Below are 22,801 nucleotides of genomic sequence, written 5' to 3'. Positions count from 1 at the left end.
CAGACAACTGTTAAAGCTTTTAAATCTTTAAGTGTCTCCTGGACCCACCTGTCTCCTACTGATGTATGTGCTTGTACTTTAAAGAAGCCTCTTGCAGATAACAGACAGTCCTGGGAAACAATGAGTTAACCCTGAAACTGCTGGTATTAACACATACTACTGCACTGGCACAGCTCACGTGTTTCAAATTAGTGCTCTGGTGTCTGGCCTCCTTGTTGAGAGATAATAATCTAATAAGAGCCTTAGGGCCAACTTATTACCAAAAGCCACTTGCCTGTTGGCACATATTTAAGTGTCTTATACCTAACTTGCCTGATTTTGGTTTGAGTGGCTTAAGTCCAGTTGTGAGCTGCGTATACAGCTCACAACCAGAAGATTAAAAATTTCGCTTATATTAAACTCTATATTGTCTGCAATTTTGGGAAATGTATGATTTTTGCCCTTTAGTCTACAAATAATTATCTCAACTCAGAATTTCTACTCAATAGCCTTCCTCGGATCAGTTTCGAAATGCCTCCAAAGATAGATAAGGAGAGGGACAGAGAAAAGGCGCGAAATATGACATCGATGAGCGCAATAAATGGATATTATTCCCCTAAATCCGGTAACCTATTCAGGAAATCACTTTCTGGTGCTATGGTCACTCCTGAGCGATCCAACCCAGCTGATGGGGATTATGTTCAAACAGAACCGTTATCCAATGACGCTCAAGTGAAGGCCTTGGAGAATTTGCGAATCAAAGCTGACATTAAAGAAAACCTGTCTGATCTCCAGCAGGAGATTCAATTAATTGCAGAAAATCTGGGCAACCGAGCATCTGAAATTGAGCATTTACAAGCACACAATAAATTAATGAAAGAAGATTTAAATAAATTAGAACTCAAACTAGCGGACTTGGAAGACCGTTCAAGAAGGAGAAACCTTCCTATTAGAGAAATCCTGGAGGATTCAAGGAGCAGTTGGAGGCATACTGTAAGAATTGTATCTCTACAGTAACTAAAGAAGAAAATTTGGGTAATCATCCCTTTGAACGATTGCACTGACTACCAAAACCAAGAAGCCTTAATACCTCGGATAACCCAAGGGATGCAATTATCAGGCAGCTAGAGCCAAATTATTTCCAGATCCGTATAAAAATGTAGCTTTATTTTCAGGCTTGTCTTTATGTACAAGAAATAATAGGCGCAAATTTACTGATGTAACTCTTTCTTTGAGAAAGATGGGGATCTTGTACAGATGGCTCTACCCAACTAGACTTGGGTCATTTAAACAAGTCTATATCTTTGAAGACCCAGACAAAGCAAAAACATTAATTATATAACTGGATAAATCTGATGAGACAAACTGATTGATAATAAGATCTTATTTTGGATGATGTACCTAAGTTAAAGCTTCTTATCGCTGAAGCTTGGGGGAGTTTGTTTGTTTGTTTTCATTTTGTTTTTTTATTTCTGTCTTTTTATCATTATTTTTACGAACACAATATAGGATATTCCCGTGATTCTCATATCAACTAGGTGCTGATGAGAACTTAAGTAGGCTAAACCTGAAATATTTTTTTCTTATTAAGGATCACGAGTGGTGAATAGAGTACCCTGCTGCTTTCCATATTAATTATTTCACTTTATTAATTATCACTACGATAACTTAAATGAATCGTATACACTTTATTATGCTTTGGATATATATATATATATATATATATATATATATTTATTTATTTTCTCTCATTGTTCAATGAATTTGTATATACTAGGTGATCATTTCTAGATATAGAATTTATCTGATTTTGCATTACATTGTGTACGATTAGTGACTACGTTTCTTAAATGGATAATGGATATTTTGCTTATTTTATATTTTTTCCCTTTTAGTGATGACAATCTGAGTAGGATAACGCTTAAACAAATTTATGTCGATTACCCATAATTGGAATTAATCTGGGTTTATGTCCCGCTTTAAATCATGAACAGTATTTAAGGGGTTATGCTGACATATCTATCTTAATTACATGATAAATTAAGATTAATTACCGTATTTGCTCGATTATAAGACAAGGTTTTTTTCCAGAGCAAATGCTCTGAAAAATACCCCTCGTCTTATAATGGGGGTCGTCTTATAATCAGACCTCAAATAGGTCTGATTATGAGACTAAGATCCAGATCCCCCGCAGCGATGCAGGGGACCTGGATCCTCCTGTGTTATGCCCCCCCCCAACTTACTGGTGCTTCTGAGTCCCCGGTGCTTAGTCCGGGCAGCGTGTAGAGCTCTACTTGATTTGCGTAGACAACTTCCGCTGCAGCGGTATTTAAGAGTATAGAGTATAGCAGAGGATGGTGTCGCTCCAAAGGAATTCCTGCAAGCCTCAATCTGCCCAATTCCAAAGACTGTGAAAGATCTGAGTTTTTTTACAAACTATAGACCAATCTTGTTAATTAATCTTGATACACAGATTTATTCTAAAATTCTGGCTGATACATTGAATGTAATAATAGCAGATCTGATACATCCAGACCAGTCCGGGTTTATCAGAGGTAGATCCGGAGAGGATAACACTCGCAAGTTAATCGATTTGATCACATGGGTTCATTCCTCCTCTACTCCCTCTGTCTTCCTGGCTCTAGATGCCGAGAAGGCATTTGATAGAGTAAACTGGAATTGTTTGAATGCCATCTTGGACGCTGTTGGGATTACTGGCCTTTTCAAAAAAAGCACAATGGCCCTATATACTAACCCTAGCGCTAAGGTGACAGGACCCTTTTTTTATATTAACAACGGCAACCGACAGGGATGCCCGCTGGCTCCTGTACTTTATGCTCTATCAGTCGAGCCTTTAGCTATATTGATTAGATCAACACATGAAATTAAGGGGATTACATTTAAGGAGCAGTCTTCTAAAATAACTCTATATGCAGATGATATTATTCTCACTTACTGGATTGATATTATTCTCTGACTGATCCGGAGGTATCTGTCCCTGCGGTCCTGTCGGCTGTTCAAGAGTTCAGTGCATAATCTAATTATAAGTTAAACCTTCCTAAAACACAGGTGATGACCGCTTATCTTTCTCCTCAGCAAAAGCTTTTCATTTCTGACCGTTATCATTTTGACTATTCAAATGATTGGGTGGACTACCTTGGAATCAGACTTACATTTAATTTAATGAATCTAGTCCCCATTAATTTTTAAATCCTGATGAAAGATCTTCTCCAAATCGAAAAAATGAAGTAGTTGGAATTTTCCTGGCTAGGAAGAATTAATTTGTTACTCTAATCTTACTTGATTCCAAAAATCTTGTATTTGTTTAGGACTGTACCACTTCGAGTTTCTGGGTGTATTCTGGATAAATTCTCATTTGTTTGGAAACATGGTAAATCTACAATTAGTCAGAAAACGATAACAAGGAGCTATAGATCCCTTGGGCTGGGTTTTCCAGATTTAAGAATGTTACATGAAGCTGCAATGTTCATGCACAATACTCATGCACAATGTTCATGCACAATACGTGCATGGACTTTGCAGCTTCATGTAACATTCTTAAATCTGGGATATTAAAAAAGATAAAAATCTTGAATTTGGTTTACTTCAATTTAATCCTTGGGTTTTTTAGTCTTACTTACTTTATACTTACCTAGCAAACAAATTTGGAAAAATACCCCAATGGGATCACTGTTCTGGTGACCTTCCCATATTGCTGATGGTAACCGCTGGGGACCTCCTCCGCTGCCACCGATGGATGTATGTGTTTTGTATTGTTCCTTGGTGTGATTTTTATTTTTTATGTTCCATATAATTTCAATACAGCCCTCAAGGCCCTAACTTAACGCTGCATTGTATATTCAAATGCTACCGTAACTACTCGTTAGGGACATATGAATACCTAATTCTTAGACTCAGATTTGTAGAGATTAATTTAGTTGATGGTCTTAATTTATGGCTGTTACTAATGTTGCTGGATGTATGTATAACTGTATATCTTTGAATTTATTACAGTTGTGTACGTTTAAATTCGAATAAAATAAAAAAATAAAAATAATAAATATATATATATATATATATATATATATATATATATATATATATATATGGCTTGATTGTGTAAATTGTATTGGCCAGCTTCAAAGATACCCGAAATAGCACACGGGGGAAGAATTACCAGATTAATATGATACAATCAAAATAATGACATCAAAAGAAAGCCCTTCTTGTCCTGAAAAAACCCAATATATAACTTATGTGTTTAGTAAACGAGAAAGAATAAAATTACAGCTAAACATGAGCACCGCAGAAATGTTAACAGCCTTTGTCACAAAGGGTACAAAAAATAAAATAAGCCATTGCCACAAAAGGGTTAAAATCCCCTCCAAACTTCTAGCCATCCTGTCCACCAGCACAGCACACCCTCTTCAGTTTAGGTGCAATCCAACATGACTATAAAGATTGTACCGAAGTGCAAAATCAGCCCAGTGCTCTAAAAAAGCCAAAATCCTTCCTACATCATTACTTTAGCCACACATTAACCTCCCTTCTCTCTGCTGTCTTTCTACTGTTGCACGCAGCACAGGTAATATTTCTGAGACTACCATCTTGGAGGTCCTTTTATTCCGTTTACTTCCTAATCACATATTGACCATGACAGCCGGGTCTTCCCCAGCCCCTTCCAATAATCCATCCACTCGGTCAGCAACATGCTAGACCCAAAGCACCCGGGAGACAGCAAACCGTCCAGTTGAGCCAATCAGATCGGCACATTATCTATTCTCTTAACTGTAGAGTCCTCTACCACCACAACCTGTCTAGCCTTTCTCACACTCTCAACCCCACCTGTACAACAGGGGCTGTTCCCTCTCTAAGCTTCCTCCAGTAAAGCTACTCCTGAGCTGATGCACTCAACATCTTCACTCAAGCAGGCAAATCTGTTAGGCTGTACAAGGTCAGGACTAGATAAACCTTTCCACTTCCCTCCCCCTCTGCTACCACGTGTAACTGTCACCCAGCTATGTGCCTGGTTCCCAGCTGTCTTATCTTCTCCCACTCCACTACCTACCCCCACTAACCACTAACTAAGCAGGTACCTGCTTTTGGATCCACCTGGTGCATCAGATCCCTTCAGTGTGACAATTCTTTCTCTTTTTCTCTTCTCTCCTCTCTCTCTCTTCATCTAGCCTTCTCTTTGCTATTTTCTGCTTTCTTTATTCCATCTTAACTCTCTCTTTCCCCCAAAATTTTAAATATTAGGGGATATTGACCTACTTAAGCGCAACTTACACTTGATCCTTAGTGAGCAGCCCATCCAAGAACTCATGATTACACCCATGTGTCTAGCGCCCACTCCCTCATGGAAAGATTTCTTCCTGGTCTCTCCCTCTCTTGTTCTTCATATCTCACATAGTTCAATTTGTTATATCCTTACCTCTGATCATGCATCCATTCTTCAGCTGGATCTTCAGGCCACAACATCTTACACTAGACACTGGCGATTCCTCCAATATCTAATGAGTGATAACTTGAAATCCTTTTGGAGGCAACATGGGGGAATTTAGTCGATGACAGCATAGAGCAGGTGGAGAATCCTGTGCTTTTATGGAAAAAGGCCAAGGTAGTGATTAGGGGGCATATCATTTCGTACTCAGCGCAAAAGTCTTAACAGTGGACTGCTAAATATAATCACCTTACAGGGGACGCTGCTGCAGCACTTTTAAAGTACACACAAGACCCAACAGCAGAAAACAAGCGCCACTACACACAAACTAAACAAATAGCAGATACCTTTTTACAGTTCGGGTAGAGGCATAATATTACGCACTTGGAAGTCTCCCCAAATAAGTTGGTGTCAGCGATGGCGAGTATCAATGAGGCCTTCGGTGACTATTTTGCTAAGCTTTACAAGGCTGCCCCAGACGATAAAGAGCTTTGACAGTATAGTCTCTAATCACCGGTAAGTTGTAGCCTAGGTGTTGTTTTCTCAGCTGTAAAGTGGATGTAGATATTTTTGCGTGCTTAGAGCACCAAATGAACCTCTGAAAGGCTGTTGTCAGGGCATTATCATCCCTCTTTTTAAAAAATAGAGGGAGGGACTGAATAAAGTATAATAATCTGTGGAAAGATTTTAATGAGGGCAATTCTGCCTGAGAAGGAATGCGGCAAGTTTTGCCATTCCGTCAATTCCTTTGGAAGCCTCTTCGTCAATGGTCTGTAATTCACATAAAAAAAGGGGGACAGGGTGTTTGGGAATTCTAACTCCCAGATAACAGATAGACTTAACCCCTCCATTGAATCCCTAGGTCCGGGAAGTGAGGAGGTTTACGGAATGCATTCATAACGCTTGGGACTTGGATTTATTTATGATGAAACTCACGGCCCCGCCAAATTTATGGAGAATTTAAAATATAAGTGTTCTTTTCTTTTTTTTTCTCATTCAATGGTCATTTGGGAGACGTTACTGGGGTACTGTGTCATTGTGCAATGCAACTTGTTTCTTATTATGTTGTACCCTGGTTTCCTTGTTTTTGTTTCTCTATTTGAAAACTCAATAAAAACGTTAAAAAATAAAATATTAAGGGAAATTATTGATCCCTCAGAATAAGGAAGCATACTGAGCTGCAGCAGCAGATACATGGCAAGCACAAGCAGACAGACACAATCAGATTGTACAGGACTAAATTTACACCAGTATTAGAAAAAAAGAACAAGGATTAATCCCTCAGAGTAAGGAGGGAGATAAAGTGCAATAGTAGGGCACTGGGCCTGGGCAGGCACTTGCAGACAGACACATACAACCATTTGGTGCAGGAATAAATTTCCCTAATATTAAGAAAGGAGATATAGGAGCAGCAGCAGTAAGGCACTGGGCAGGCACTGGCAGACAGACTTTTAGCCACATATTCCCCAATATAAGAAAAAAATGGTCACCCAGAGTAAGGAAAAAGATAGAGGAGGAGGAGCAGCAGTAGCAGGCACTGGAAGACCATGGGTGGATTCAGAGCCTGGCCTCGAGAGGGGCACTCACACTAACAAACACCCAGACACTCATGTACATAAGCTCAATGTTAACACATCCAGACACTAACACAACTAGACATTTAACACTAACACATAGTAACACACATACAAAGACATTAACATTGATGTGCCCAAACATTCATACTAGCACACACATCTAAAAACACTCACACTTACATAACCAGACTAATATTTACTAACGAGTTTTTGTTTTGTGTTGTCCATAAATAAAGCATGAAGAAGTGTAAAGCACTATTTAATAGGAATTAGGAACAATAATTGACGCACTGGCTCCTACATTTAATTTAAATTGAAACAAACAGCCCTGAAGTAAATCAATTATTGCATAAAAAAGGAAAACAAAGCTCTGATGCAGTCACAGTATATCAGTAATGAACTATATACAGCTTCTTCAATCCACTGCACCCTAATAAATTATCTGCACTAGGGCTGCAACTAACGATTATTTTAATAATCGATTAGTTGGCCGATTATTTTTTCGATTAATCGGATAAAAAATGCAATTATTTTAAATTTAAATTAATGTAATAAGAATAATAATGCCTTTTACTCCTTATATGCCAGTGATATGCAACTGAGCCCCCTGATATACCTTTTACCCCCAGATATGTCTTATGCCCCCTGATATGCCTAATATCGATATGCCTTATACCCCCTATATGCCACTGTGCCCCCTGATATGCCTTATAACTTCCAATATGCCACTCGAGACATGTCGAGACATTTGTTAAATAAATGTCTCGGCCTTTTCTAAATCCAATCCTGCTGGTGTCTGTCTTTTATTTCGGGTTTGGGAAATGGGGAACCTCCTGGGTATGAGCAGTGCAAGGGTCATGTATGCTTTAAAGGTGCTGATCCATTTAGACAACACATGAATTGCTGCTTCTAGTAAATTTTGCAAATAAACCTTAGTTGGTCTGCAATTTTGCTCTTTCCTCTGAGACCATACACTATACACAAATTGTCTCTTTGGCATAAAAGCTTTTCTGGAAGATTGATCATAGAGTTCTATGCTGTCGTGAAAATGCGCACCAGAAAATCTTCCATGATGGCATGGAACATTGTGACTTCAGTAGAGGTGTGTGTGTCCATGAACACCCATACCTGATGGTTTACGGTACAGGGTACTACCTTGCAACTGAGGCAGTCCTCAAGAACCATCACTAACCCTCTCCGCATCAGAAGTCTCACATGGTCACGTTTAAATGCAAGACTTATTATATGTATCAGCAGCCTGATACTGAAATATATATATATATATATATATATATATATATATATATATATATATATATATATATATTAAACATGCACCGAAATGAAAATTTAAAAAAATAAAAAAATATTAAAAGTAAGTAACGCACCAAAATTAGAGAAAAAAAACAACATTAATATATATATGATTAACAGCAATCACACTCCTATAATGCCAAGGCATACCCAGATTCCAGCATGTACTGGCTGACTTGGCATGATAGGAGTGTGATTGCTGTTAATCATATACCGGTATATATTAGTAGTGTTATTGTTTTTTCTGTCCAATTTTGGTGTGTTACTTACTTTTAATAAAAGTGTCCAGGCTGACAGAAGTGTTCTCCAACAGGTGTATCTATTTTTTTCTGTTTGATGTTATGTCTGTAGGAATTAAACTATGTATTATCTGTGTAAAAATAAAAAAGGGGAATTGTGGAGTATCAAATATCTCATTAAACAACTCATAAAAAGCTCTATTTTTAAGGTAGCTTAATCTTCGTGTAAAAAATTATATTTTTCTTGGAGGCAAGATTTTGAGTTAAAGAACACAGGTCCATTATACAGCAATAAAAGATTAAATGATGTAATATAATTTATGTACCATAATAATTTACCTTTATTATCTTTATCTTCATTTTTTTCTTCCAGTACAGCACCTATTAATCTATTTTCTGCCACTGGTTTCTTATCCTGAGGTTCTTCAATGTTTGGCATTGTGTGACCATTAGAGGTACCAACATTAAATGGAACATCACCATCTACATGGAATAGGGATAAAAGTAGGTATACAGCAGCAATATAATATAATAGAATACAAGTAAAATAATTACAATCAGTCTAACGTAATAGCCCTTAAATTAGAGGAGACTTTATGACATCTACAATAGTTTTATTTTAAGCTACCATTCTTTTTGATATATGTGAACTGGAGCTTTAAAAGGCTGGTAGTACACTGCAGTTCAAAAGTTTGGAGGCACTTGTTTTTTAAAGAAAGTGTAGACATTGTTAATGAAAATGGCTGATTGTTGATGGAATATCGTAAATAGGTCCTTTATCAGTAACCATCACTCCTGTGTTCCAGTGGCACTTTGTGTTAGATTTTTAAACTTTAACTTGGATTAGCTAACTGATCATTAGCAAACCAGTTTGCAATTACAGTGGATATAAAAAGTCTACACAACCCCGTTAAAATGGCAGGTTCTTGTGATTTTAAAGAATGAGACAAAGATACATCATGTCAAAACTTTTTCCACCTTTAATGTGACCTATAACGTGAACAATTCAATTGCAAAACAAGCTGAAATCTTTGACGGGAAAAAAACCTCACAATAACCTGGTTGCATAAGTGTGCACACCCTTAAACTAATACTTTAAGTACCTTTTGTTCCTCTTCCCATGATTGTGATGGTCACGTTATTATATGATATTTGTCCCTCTTGACCTCAATAAAAATTGTGTTTTTTAACAAACAAAAAAATAATAAGTAAATATGCATTTGGTGTTTTAGAAGTGAGACACACAAATCCCCTAGTCAACAATTTTATTGACAATATTCTATTATATTTTTTCTCAGTCCCTTCTTCTCTCCCCTGGTAGGGAGCAAGCTTGTGAAACTCCCTCTTTTTCCCATGGCGGCACACCCCAGGGATCTGAACTTATTAATAAATGCCAAACGTCTTGACTGCCCAGAAAAGATAGCGCACACACTTTGAGAGAAGCCCACTCTTTGGCATCATGGGGGTGCCACTTATCAGGGGGTGTCACTCATCAGGGGGGTACCACCACGCCGGCACCCCTCCAGAGACAGACAGTAATGTCCGTCTCTAGAGGAGCAGGCTTGGTTGGGGAGATCAAAGATCTCCCTCAAACCGGCTTTAAGTCAATCAAGGAAGTGGGAGGTCTGTTAATGCAGACCTCCGATCCTGCTCTCCTGTGACGCGCACGGCAACTGATGCAGGACAGGACACAGAAGAAGAGCCAAGAGGAAGAACGAAGAGGAGGAGGAGGAGGGAAAGTGACAGTGAAAAGGTAGGAAAACATTCAGTGAGAGTGGATTAGTAAGTGTGTGAGAGTGATGGGTCTTATGCTGTAGTTTATGCTGAATGTTTGTGAATGAATGTTTGTGAATGAGTGTGTGTTATAGCATGAATGTGTAAGTGTGTGTGGGGGGGTAGCATGGCATAGGGAGGCTGTAATCACATTCCTATCATGCCCAGGTTCTAGCGTGTACTGGCTTCCTGGGTGTGATTGCTGTTAGCGATTATATATATAGTATTGTTGATTTTTTTGTTGTTGATTTTTTTTGTCCAATTTTGGTCCAACCACGCTTTTATTAAAAGTACCATATTTGCTCGATTATAAGACGATTGGCATATCGTCTATTCATACATATGAATATTCATTTATGAAAAAAAAGAAAAAGCCTGAATATAAGACGACCCTATAGGAAAAAAGTTTTACCAGTAAATGTTAATTCATGTAAACTATTTTTTTTAAATTTTCAACCTGCCCCCCCCAGTTATGCACGTCTGCCCCAGAAATGCCTTATACCCCCTATATGCCACTGTGCCCCATGATATGCCTTTTAACCCTCTAAATGCCACTGTGCCCCATGATATGCCTTTTAACCCTCTATATGCCACTGTGCCCCATCATATGCCTTTTGACCCCCTATGTGCCACTCTGCCTCCAGAATTGCCTTATACCCATATATGGCATTTATGGGGTTAAAAGGCATTTCACAGAACATTTCCAGAAATGCCTTATGCCCCCCATTTTTGAGGATTTAATTAAAATTAATCCTCAAAAATACAACTTGCCTAGTAATTATGCACACAGTGTAGACATGGAATGTCTGCTGCACAACCTTGATATCTATAAGATTGGTTTGGCATGATCATCTTGAGGTAAACCCATATTGTTTTTTTTTATCTTGAAACCCATGTGACTTCAGATGTTCAAAAATCTGATCCTTCAACAGAGTTTCCATTAATTTCCCCACTACAGATGTAAGACTTACTGGCCTGTAGTTGCTGGACAACTCCCTAATGCATTTCTTGTTTTTATTTCCCAACCTGCCCCCCCCCCCATTTATGCACATTTGAGCCCAGGCTAAGCCTGGAGTATTATCGTTATTTTTATGCTCATTTGCCCCATGTTTCTTCTGTTGATATATTATGTATCTTATTCCCTAAACTGTAAGTATTTGTAGACATGACCTTTAACACACATGCTGCAAGCGCTTTCCGTCCTTGTTTTGGGGGGCAAACTATCTGTACAAACCAAGCCTCCAGATCCACCCACCTGGTTACTAACGAAAGCACCTTCCCTTTCTATACTGTCTACCCTGGTATTTACCCCCCCCCCATTCCTAGTTTAAAATCTCCTCCAACCATCTAGCCACCCTCTCCCCAAGAACATTAAACCCCTTTGCATTCAGGTGTAAGCCATCACGACTATACAGATCGTACCCCAAAGCAAAATCAGCCCAGTGCTCTAAAAACCCAAAGCTCTGCTTCTTACACCAAGACTTCAGCCATGCATTTAGCTGCCTAATCTCCCACTGTCTTTTTGGTGTAGCGTATGGTACAGCTAGTACCTCAGAGAATACTACCTTAGAGGTCCTTTTTTAACCTTACTCCCTAAATTCCTAAAATTATGTTTTAGGACTCTCCATCTTCATTTTACTATGTCATTGGTACCGATGTGCATCAAGACAGCTGGAACCTCACTATCCCTTCCAAATAATCTATCCACTCTGTCCGCAACATGACTAACCCAGCCAAACGAGAGACATCAAACCATTCGGTTGCTGCGATCAGAGCCACAGAATCCACCACAGCCTGCCTGTTCTTCCCTTCCTTTTGGATCCCCTGTACACTGGATGAGCTGCTTTCCTGGCTGTTAGGACTTGTTTGGATGGAAAAACTCTGGACTGGCTTCACTCTTCCTCTTCCCTCCCCCACTGCAACCATGTTTAACTGTCACCCAGCTATGTGTCTGTCTCCCTTATGACTGATCTCCTCCCTCAATGCTAGGGGCATCATCTAAAAACTGCTCAGTGAGCAAGAGACTCCTCTCAAGATTGCCAATCTCTCTTAATGTTTCAATACGACTCTTCAGAGCTCCAATGTGAGCTTCCAGAGAGGCCACTTGCTCACACTTGCCACAGCGATATGGACCCAGGAACTGCTGTTCCAAGCATGCATACATATACCGTATTTGCCCGATTATAAGACGAGGTTTTTTTCAGAGCAAATGCTTTGAAAAATACCCCTCGTCTTATAATCGGGGTCGTCTTATAATCAGACCTCAAATAGGTCTGACTTGGAGACGAAGATCCAGATTGACAACGATTTTCATTATCGATTAGTTGAATCGATTTTTATGGATTATAAAAAGAGTTTTTTTCAGAGCAAATGCTCTGAAAAACTCCTCTCCTTATATAATTTGGGGGGAGGAGGCAACGTGGTGTACGGGAGGGGAGGAGCCAGAGTGGTGTATGGGAGGGGGGAGGAGGCAAAGTGGTGTATGGGAGGGGGAGGAGGCAAAGTGGTGTATGGGGGGGCAGAGTGGAGTATGGGAGGGGGGGAGGAGGCAGAGTGGAGTATGGGAGGGGGGGAGGAGGCAGAGTGGAGTATGGGAGGGGGGAGGAGGCAGAGTGGAGTATAGGGGGGCAGAGTGGAGTATGGGAGAGGGGGAGGCAGAGTGGTGTATGGGAGGGGGGGTGGCAGAGTGGTGTATGGGTGAGTTATAGTGGTGTATGGGGGGTATAATGAATTTCAGGGTAGCAGAGTGGTGTATGGGGGTGTAATGAATTTCAGGGAGGCAGAATGGCATATCTGGGGGAGTTAGAGAGGTGTATAGGGGAGGTAGAGTATGGGGAGTATAATGAATTTCAGAGTGGCATATCTGGGGGAGGCAGAGTGGTGAATCAGGGAGTATAATGAATTTCAGGGTGGTGCAGGGCATTTATGGGGGGCGGAGTGGCATATCAGGGTGCACAGTGGCATATAGGGAGGTATAAGGCATAGATGGGGGCTATTGGCATATTGGAAGTTATGAGGCATATCAGGGGGCACAGTGGCATATAGGGGGTATAAGGCATATCGATATTAGGCATATCAAGGGGGCATAAGACATATCTGGGGGTAAAAGGTATATCAGGGGGCTCAGTTGCATATCACTGGCACAGTGGCATATCAGGGGGCACAGTGGAATCTCTGGCATATAGGAGGTATAAGGCATATATGGGGGCAGAGTGGCAAGCTGGGGGTCAGATGTGCATAACTGGGGGCAGTTTGGTAAATAAAAGAAAATATAAACAAGGCTTTTTTCTCATAGTTTTTATTAAATGTTAAAAATAGTTAACAAATGAATTATTATTTACTAATAACTTTGTATTAACCCCTTCAATCCCCTATAGACGTACCGGGACCTCCAAAAAACGCCCACTAAGAAACCCCTATGGACGTCCCGGTACGTCCAGCCCTTCGTGCAGCGTCAGGGACACATCCCTGCCGCTGCACGGGAGACCAGGCTGGACTCCCCCCTTGCATCGACGGCTTTCTGTTGCCCGATCTCCTGTAACAGCTTCCGGCATGAAAGCCGGTAAGCTGTTACAGTTGAAAGTGCCCGATCGCAGTTGCAAACGCGCAATCGGGCATTCCCTTCCAGGTTGCGTCACTGCTGCGGGGATATCCTGCCCTCCGATGAGGCACAGAGTAGCTGCAATCTCTATGCAGGTCTGTGAGGACCTGCATTGAGATCAGTGTGATCGGTGCAGGGGGATCGCGGGGAGGGGAGTGAGAAACCATGTCTCTCACTCCCCCTCCCGTCCTGAAAGAGAAAAGCAGAAAAAAAAAACGTTAGTCCATTTAAAAAATAATATTAAATAAATTAAAATAATAATATAAATAATATAAAAAAATATATAATGTGAGCTGTGATGTCATTGTGACATCACTGGCATGTTCAGGAGGTCCCTAGGATGACCTCTAACCATTTCTGTGTAAAAATAATATACAAAAAAAAATGTAAAAAAATTAAAATTAAAAAAAATTTAAAAAATATAAAAAAAGATAAAAAAAAAATTATTAAAAAACCTTACTTCCCATTGCCCTAGCATAACATCTAGCCAGTATAACCCTCCTGCCCCTGTTCACAACCCCCAAACCCGTTAAGCCATAGGCATACAAATTATACAAAATTGCACACCTAATAGTATGGGGGAAAAAAAATATACAAAATTGTACACCTAAAAGTCTGGAAAATCTATATAAATTGGGTATTTCTGAAATCAGGACACCTGAATTAATAAACTTGGAGGGGATTTTCCATCACTTTACCTAATTTTGTGAGGATTCAGAGGGAAAATGTAAAAAAAAATTTGTTTATTTTTCTAATCTTCGCTAGTTTTTACTAAATTTCTCATTCTAAATTTTCAGCTAATCATCCAACTATGGTGTCAAACGAAAGCTCTATCTCTCCTTGAAAAAACAATATATAGTTTACATGGGTACACTATTCACAGGAAAAGAGAATCATCGCTAAACCGACATACCCCAAAAATGGCAAAATTGCTCTGGGCTTTGAGGTACCAAAAACCCCTGGGATTGAAGGGGTTAAAACCTAGTTTGAGAAACACTGTGTTTGGGTTCTAGTAGCTTTTATTATTATGTCAGTACAATAAGAAGGTGAATAAAGAGAGAGAGAGAGAGGCCATTACAATAAAGAGATGAAAGTGTAAATTGTACGTTTTTTATTACATTATTTTAAATTTAAAAAAATTTCATTTTTTTATCCGATTAATCGAAAAAATAAGCGGCCAACTAATCGATTATTAAAATAATCGTTAGTTGCAGCCCTAATCCAGATCCCCCGCAGCGCTGCAGGGGACCTGGATCCTCCTGCCCCCCCCCCAACTTACCGGTGCTTCTGACTCCCGGTGTGTTGTCCGGGCAGCGGGTAGACATCTACACGATTCGTGTAGACCACTTCCGCTGCAGCCGGAAGCAGGTGCGGTTAGCAGCGGGGGTTGTCTGTATCCATCGCGCAGACCTTCCCCGGCAGTCAGAGATCAAAGTTCCCTTCACCGGGGAATTCTCTCTGACAGTCGGGGAAGGTCTGCACGATGGACGCATATCATGGGGCACAGCGGCATATAGAGGGTTAAAAGGCATATCATGGGACACAGTGGCATTTAGAGGGTTAAAAGGCATATCATGGGGCACAGTGGCATATAGGGGGTTTAAGGCATTTATGGGGCAGAGTGACAAGCCTGGGGGCAGATGTGCATAACTGGGGGGTATGTTGGAAATAAAAGGAATTAAAAACAAAATATTTTTCTCAATCATAGATTTTATTAAAAAAAATATTCACATAGTTTACATGAATTAACATTTACTGGTAAAACTTTTTTTCCTATAGGGTCGTCTTAAATTCAGGCTTTTTCTTTTTCTCTTAAATTAATATTCAGATTTTGGGGGGTCGTCTTATAATCGAGCAAATACGGTAGTATGCTGTGCACTGAGTGAGATCTCCAAGCTGCCTCATACTTTGAGAGGCATGTGTGACCTTACAAATTTGAAACAATATCTAGTTTACCTTGGTTTCTCTTACACCTATTGTGTTGCACTTCTGTGGTTTTGCACAAACTGGCCACTTACAGAAAGCAAGTCACTTAGAGAAATGCTACAGTCGTGGCCAAAAGCTTTGAGAATGACACAAATATTAATTTTCACAAAGTCTGCTGCTTCAGTTTAGATGATGGCAATTTGCATATACTCCAGATTGTTATGAAGAGTGATCAGATGAATTGCAATCTATTGCCATTAAAATGAACTTAATCCCAAAAAACACTGCCACTACATTTCAGCCCTACCCCAAAAGGACAAGCTAACATCATGTCAGCGATTCTCTTGTTAACACAAGTGAGAGTGTTGACGTGGGCAAGGCTGGAGATCACTCGGTTATGCTGATTGAGTTGGAATAATAGACAGACTGGAAAGGAAACACGTGCTGTCATCAGTGCTTTGCACAAAAGGGCTCCACGGGCAAGGATATTGCTGCTAGTAAGATTGCACCTAAATCAATCATTTAACGGATTATCAAGAAAAAGGAGAGAGTTTCAATTGTTGTGAAGAATGCGTCAGGGTGCCCAAGGAAGTCCAGGAAGCGCCAGGACCGTCTCCTAAAGTTGATTCAGCTCTGCGGGATTGGGGCGTCACCAGTGCAGAGCTTGCTCAGGAATGGCAGCAGGCAGGTTTTGGTGCATCTGCATGCATAGTGAGGCAAAGACCAGGAGGATGGCCTGCACAGCAAAGAAGCCACTTCTCTCGAGGAAAAACATCAGAGACAAACTGATATTCTGCAAAAGGTACAAGGATTGGACTGATAAGGACTGGGATAAAGTCATTTTCTCTGATAAATACCCTTTCCGATTGTTTGGTGCATCTGAAAAAAAGCTTATCAGGAGAAGGTGAGCTCTACCATCAGTCCTGTGTTATGCCAACAGTAAAGCATCCTGAGACCATGTGTGGGTTTGCTACTCAGCCAAGATAGTGGGCTCACTCACAATTTAGAACATAGCCATGAATAAAGAATGGTACTAACACATCCTTCAAGAGCAACCTCCCAACCATCCAAGAAAGTTGGATGTCTTTTCCAGCATAATGGAGCACCTTGCCATAAGGCAAAAGTGAGAACTAAGTGGATCGGGGAAACATCAAAATTTTGTGTCCATGGCCAGGAAACTCCAAGCATTGATTATGCAAGAATGGGCTGCCATCTGTCAATATGTGGCCCAGAAGTTAATTGACAGCATGCCAGGGCAGATTGCAGAGGTCTTGAAAAAGAAGGGTCAACACTGCAAATATTAACTCTTTGCATTAACTTGATGCAATTGTCAATAACAACCTTTGACACTCATGAAACACTTGCAATGATACTTCAGCATACCATAGTACCATCTGACAAAAATATAACTTAAGAACACTGAAGCAGCAAACTTTCTAAAGACCGGTACCTGCGTCATTTTCAAAACTTTTGGCCACATTTGTACCCCTTACTATGAGCAAGCTCTGTGAGTGTAGCTTACTTTATACAGAGCAACACAGTGAATTGAATATAAGCCCCACCCTTAACTAATTACACACATTACAAACCTCCGTATATCGAGGAACGCCATTTTAGGTTAAATGGTCTCAAAAAGCAGCACATGATGCAGCGATTTATGGAAAGTTAATCTAATTTAAATCTAACAGATGAGGAACAAAGTATTTTTAAAGGCTCTGAAATGCCAGCGAACTATGGTGAGAACCATTATCTACAAATGGAGAAAACTTGGAACAGTGACAAACCTTCCCAGGAGTGACCAGCCAACAACTAATCTAGGAGGTAACATGAAAAGAGGCATCCCTGCGAGAGTTGCAAGGCGAAAACCCCTGCTAACCAATAAGAACACAAGGGGTCGTCTCCCATTTCCCCAAAAAACATTTTGATAACCCCCCCAAGACTTTTGGGAGTTAAAATTGGAACTTTTTGGAAGACATGGGTCTTGTAAAATTTGGCAGCAATCCTCCATTAGAATCATCATACCAAAAGTCACACACAATGGTGACAGTGTGATGGTCTATGGCTACTTTGCTGCTTCATGACCTGGGTGATTTGCCATAATTGATGGAACCAAGAATTCTGCTCTGTACTAGAAAATCATGAAGGAAAATGTCCAAAAGCTCAAATACAGCTTGGTTATGCAGCAGGACAAGGATCCCAAGCAAACATGCAAGTTCACCTCTGAATGGTTAAAAAGAAATAAAATGAAGACTTTGGAGCAGTCTAGTCAAAGTCCCGACCTGAATCCAATTGAAATGCTGTGGAATGACCTTAAAAAGGGCAGAAGCTGAATAGTCCTCAGGACAGGGCGCTTGGCAGAATAGCCCACAGGCAGGGCACACTGCTTGATAGCCCATGGACAGGATGCGGAGAATACCAACAGAACATTGAGCCAATGACAGAGTCACAACAGAAAGTTGCAACTCATATAATGCAAAAAGCCCCATTTGCAGAAAGCAGCATGCACATAAAGGGGATGGCTGCACCAGATAACTAGGCCCAGCTGACATGATTTGTTGATTGGTAGCATGAGTTCCCAAACCCAGAAGAGTGGCTACTAGAGGCTGCAAGTTAAAAAAGCACCACGGCGGGCATAATATATACAGGAGTCTGGCAAGCAGGGTGGAACTGTGATGCACAGTGATGTAAAATTATCGAAAGGGTTTGATTGCAGTTGTTGCCACCAAGGGTGGCACAACCAGTTATTAGATTTAGGGGGCAATTACTTTTTCACATGGGAGATACAGGTTTGATTAACTCTTTACCTTCATTAAATTAAGTCATCTAAAAGCTGTATATTGTGCTTACTCAGGTTGTCTTATATTAAAATTAGTTGGACGATCACAAACATGTAAAAGTGACAAATAAATCAAGATGGAGCAAAATAATTTTTACCAAGCACTGTCTGATTCTTAAGAAATTCTGAGTAAACTTCCTTTTAGTGCTGTGGAGTAAGGGTTTTAGGGGGTGAACTCAGTTACAATAGTATTTAATTGTCCATTTTTTCAGTGATTAATGATACTATGTTGTGATACTACTTGGCTGTATTTTGATTATCATGAACTAGGGGTGCCCTCTGCCCCCATTACTAGTAAAAATCCAAGCATGCATACATGAAAACTTTAGACTATATAAAAACAATAGAATGCCATAAATGATTTCCATATATGTAACATTTGTTGATAGAATAATACCATTCTGTATAGTTGCAGCCATCAAATCCTTAATTCTTTCAAAAGTATATTACCGTGATCTGGTATTTCCTTGAGAAATCCGCGTCTTATGAGCTCCTCTCGACTCTGCCTCATAGATATTTTCCTCTCTAATACTGCGGAGAAAAAAAAAGTTTCAACAAAGGGCATGACAAAAAGATATACAGTTAGGTATGGAAATTGACACAAATAAATTCAAGTTACAGTTATCTTGGAAGGGTTTAGAAATTACAGCTCTTTAATATGTACCCCCTCTGTTTTAATGGACCAAAAGTAATTGGACAATTGACTCAAAAGCTATTTCATGGACAGGTAAGTGCTGTTCCTTCCTTCGTTATTTTTCCATTAATTAAGCAGGTAAAAGGTCTGGCGTTAATTCGCATTTGGAAGCTGTTGCTGCATTACATGTGGCCAAAGGAGCTTTCAATGCAAGTGAAACAGCCCATCTTTAGGCTGCAAAAAAAGAAAAAAAATCTGTCTGAGAGATAGCAGGAACATTGAGAGTGGCCAAATCAACACTTTGGTACATTCCGAGAAAAAAAATAATGCACTGGTGAGCTCTGCAACAGCATTCTTTGGACAGATGAAATTAAGATCAACCTGTACCAAAATGATGGGAAGAAAAAAATATGGAGATGGCTTGGAACAGCTCATGATCCAAAGCATACCACAAAAGTATAAAACAAGGTGGAAGCAGTGTAAAAGTATGGGCATGCATGGCTTCCAATTGCACTGGGTCACTAGTGTTTTTCAATAAAGTGACAGAAGCCAGAAGCAGCCGGATTAATTCTGAAGTATATAGTGGAATATTCTGCAATGGCCAAGTCAATCACCTGATCTCAACCAGATTGAGCATGCATTTTACTTGCTGAAGGCAAAACTCAAGGCAGAAAGATCCACAAACAAATGACAACATTACGGATTCCAAACATTCAATTTTCACATTTTGCTTTAGTGGCCCTATGTCTTTTTTGGACCTGTTTAGCGCAACCTTATTCAAAACACCCCATAAAAACATACCGTATTTGCTCGATTATAAGACTACCCCCCAAAAATGTTTTTTATATTAATTTAGGAAAAAAAGAAAGGCTGAATATAGGACTACCCGATAGGAATTTTTTTTTACTAGTAAATATTAATGTTAACTATTTTTTTCATATTTAATAAACACTATGATTGAGAATAATGATTTTTTTGTTTTTATTTGCCAACCTGCCTCCTAGTTATGCACATCTGCCCCAGATATGCCTTATACCCCTTATATGCCACTCTGCCCCCTATAAATGCCTTATACCCCCTATATGCCACTCTGCCCCCAGAAACACCTTATACCCCCCTATATGCCACTCTGCCCCCCAGAAACACCTTATACCCCGCATATGCCACTTTGAGTCCCTGATATGCCACTCTGCCCCCCCAGAAATGCCTTATACCCCTATATGCCACTCTGCCCCAGATACGCCTTATACATCCCTATATGCCACTCTGCCCCCCAGAAATTCCTTATACCCCCCTATATGCCACTCTGCCTCCCTGATATGCCACTCTGCCCCCCAGAAGAGAGGTAGAACATCTGCAGTAATTGGTCATCACAGCTATTGGGTGACTTTACTGCCAGATGAGTGGCTCTTGTGGATTGCCCTGAGCAGGGACAGGCCAGATTCGGCTGTACAGCAGGGATGCTTATCTCAATTTTAGAAGGGTAGTGACATGATTTGTGTCATTCTTTCCACATATTTACTTAGAAACTACAGATTGTGTAGTGCTTATCATCATATGGAAAATATTTCTGGGTGGTAGATTGCAGTTTAACCCCTTGACTGCTAACGACGGCATGGTGCCGTCGCTAGCAGTCCCAATCAGGTGCTAACGACGGCACCATGCCGTCGCTAGCACTATCTTACCTTGATGGAGGTCTGTGGATCCCCATCACCACCTACCCAGGCGATCTGCCCCTCACACTGAAGGGCATCACCGGGGCCACCCAATCCGGCCGGTGACGGCACGCGCAATGACGCGATGACGTCACCACGCAACTTTATTAATAACTGACAATTGTCAGTTAAAACGGTATGGGGGCATGCTGCTTAGAAGCCTGTATCTCAGGCATCTAAGCAGCTACAGACCCCCAACATATACCGTTGGAAAGGTAATCGCCTCACCCTTGAATAAGTAATAAAAACTATTTTAAAATATAAAAAACAAGTTAAAAAATGATTTGGGGGTCACTAAAGGAAGATAAAGATCAAAATTGCCTAGAGACCCCCAAATTAAATTATCTAATCATAAACTAGTTTAACTTAAAAAATAAAAAAAAGTTTAAGTATTCTAGCTAAATGAAAGCTATGAAAAGTCACATTCCCTTTTTAAAAATGGCCGATTCTAAATTTTAACCCCATGATCCCTTTGATCAGCCTTTCCTATATCTGTTAATTTGTTGCTGTTGATCCAAAAGAAGGCAAAATAAAAAAAAACCCCGGTTTCACTCTTTCCAATTTTGCACTAACCAGGGAAAAAAATTCTTTCTTGACCCCAAAATGGCAGTCAGATTTCTCCTTGGATCAATAAGCTGTTTCCCCATAATTAAAGATTATATCCCTGAATATTATGTTTTTCCAGGTATCCATCCAGTTGCAGTTTAAACGTCTGTACAGACTCCGATAAAACTACCTCTGCAGGCAGAGAATTCCACATCCTTATTGTCCTTACTGTAAAAAAAACCTTTTCTCTGCCTTAGACTAAATCTCCTTTCTTCCAGTCTGAACGCATGACCACGTGTCCTATGCATAGTCCTGTTTATGAACAGATTTCCACACAATGGTTTGTATTGGCCCCGAATATATTTATATAATGTTATCATATCCCCTCTGAGGCGACGTTTTTCTAAACTAAAACAGATTTAAATTAGTTAACCTTTCTTCATAACTATAGTGCTCCATTCCTTTTATTAATTTTGTAGCCCGCTTCTGCACCCTTTCTAGTGCTATGATATCCTTCTTTAGAATAGGTGCCCAAAATTGCACAGCATATTCAAGGTGCGGCCTTACCATTGATTTATACAGAGGCAACATTATATCTTTATCCCGCGACTTGATGCCCCTTTTTATACACGACAATACCTTACTGGCCTTAGCAACCACAGACTGGCATTGCAAATTGTTGCCTAGTTTGTTGTCTATAACAATTCCCAAATCCTTCTCATTTGTCGTTACCCCTAATTCACTACCGTTTAGGGTGTAGGTTGCTTGTGCATTCGCACAAATCCAAGTAGATTACATCCACTGCAACACCCTGATCGACACTTCTACTTACTTCTTCATAGAATACAATTAAATTAGTTTGACAGGACCTATGTTTCATAAAACCATACTGATTTTTGCTAATAATACTGTTCTTCCCAAGAAATTCTTGAATATTATCCCTAAACAGCCCTTCAAATACCGTATTTGCTCGATTATAAGACGAGGTTTTTTTCAGAGCAAATGCTCTAAAAAATACTCGTCTTCTAATCGGGGTCGTCTTCTAATCAGACCTCAAATAGAGGTCTGATTATGAGATTAAGATCCAGATCCCCCGCAACGCTGCAGGGGACCTGGATCCTCCTGTCTATTACCCCCTCCCCATACACACACTTACCGGTGCTTCCTGCTGTATTGCCGGGGCAGCGATCCGCGTAGACAACGTCCGCTGCAGCCGGA

At 40.1% G+C, this 22,801-nt stretch overlaps 1 protein-coding gene across 2 annotated transcripts in view; it reads right to left on the bottom strand.

The window, feature by feature from the left end:
* Positions 1–22,801, bottom strand: part of PHACTR2 (phosphatase and actin regulator 2) — a 222,831-nt gene that overhangs the window by 104,145 nt on the left and 95,885 nt on the right. For both annotated transcript variants that reach the window (XM_053460869.1, XM_053460868.1), the window contains exons 3-4: positions 19,139–19,219; positions 8,892–9,035 (exon numbers count right to left, since the gene is read on the bottom strand). In XM_053460869.1, coding sequence (XP_053316844.1) covers positions 8,892–9,035; positions 19,139–19,219 — 225 coding nt within the window. The remainder of the gene's footprint in view (positions 1–8,891; positions 9,036–19,138; positions 19,220–22,801) is intronic.

The sequence above is a fragment of the Spea bombifrons genome, chromosome 3, assembly GCF_027358695.1.
Source record: "Spea bombifrons isolate aSpeBom1 chromosome 3, aSpeBom1.2.pri, whole genome shotgun sequence".
NCBI classification, from domain to species: Eukaryota; Metazoa; Chordata; class Amphibia; order Anura; family Pelobatidae; genus Spea; species Spea bombifrons.
The sequence above is the reverse complement of the archived record's forward strand: the minus strand, read 5'-3'. Positions and strand labels throughout refer to the sequence as shown.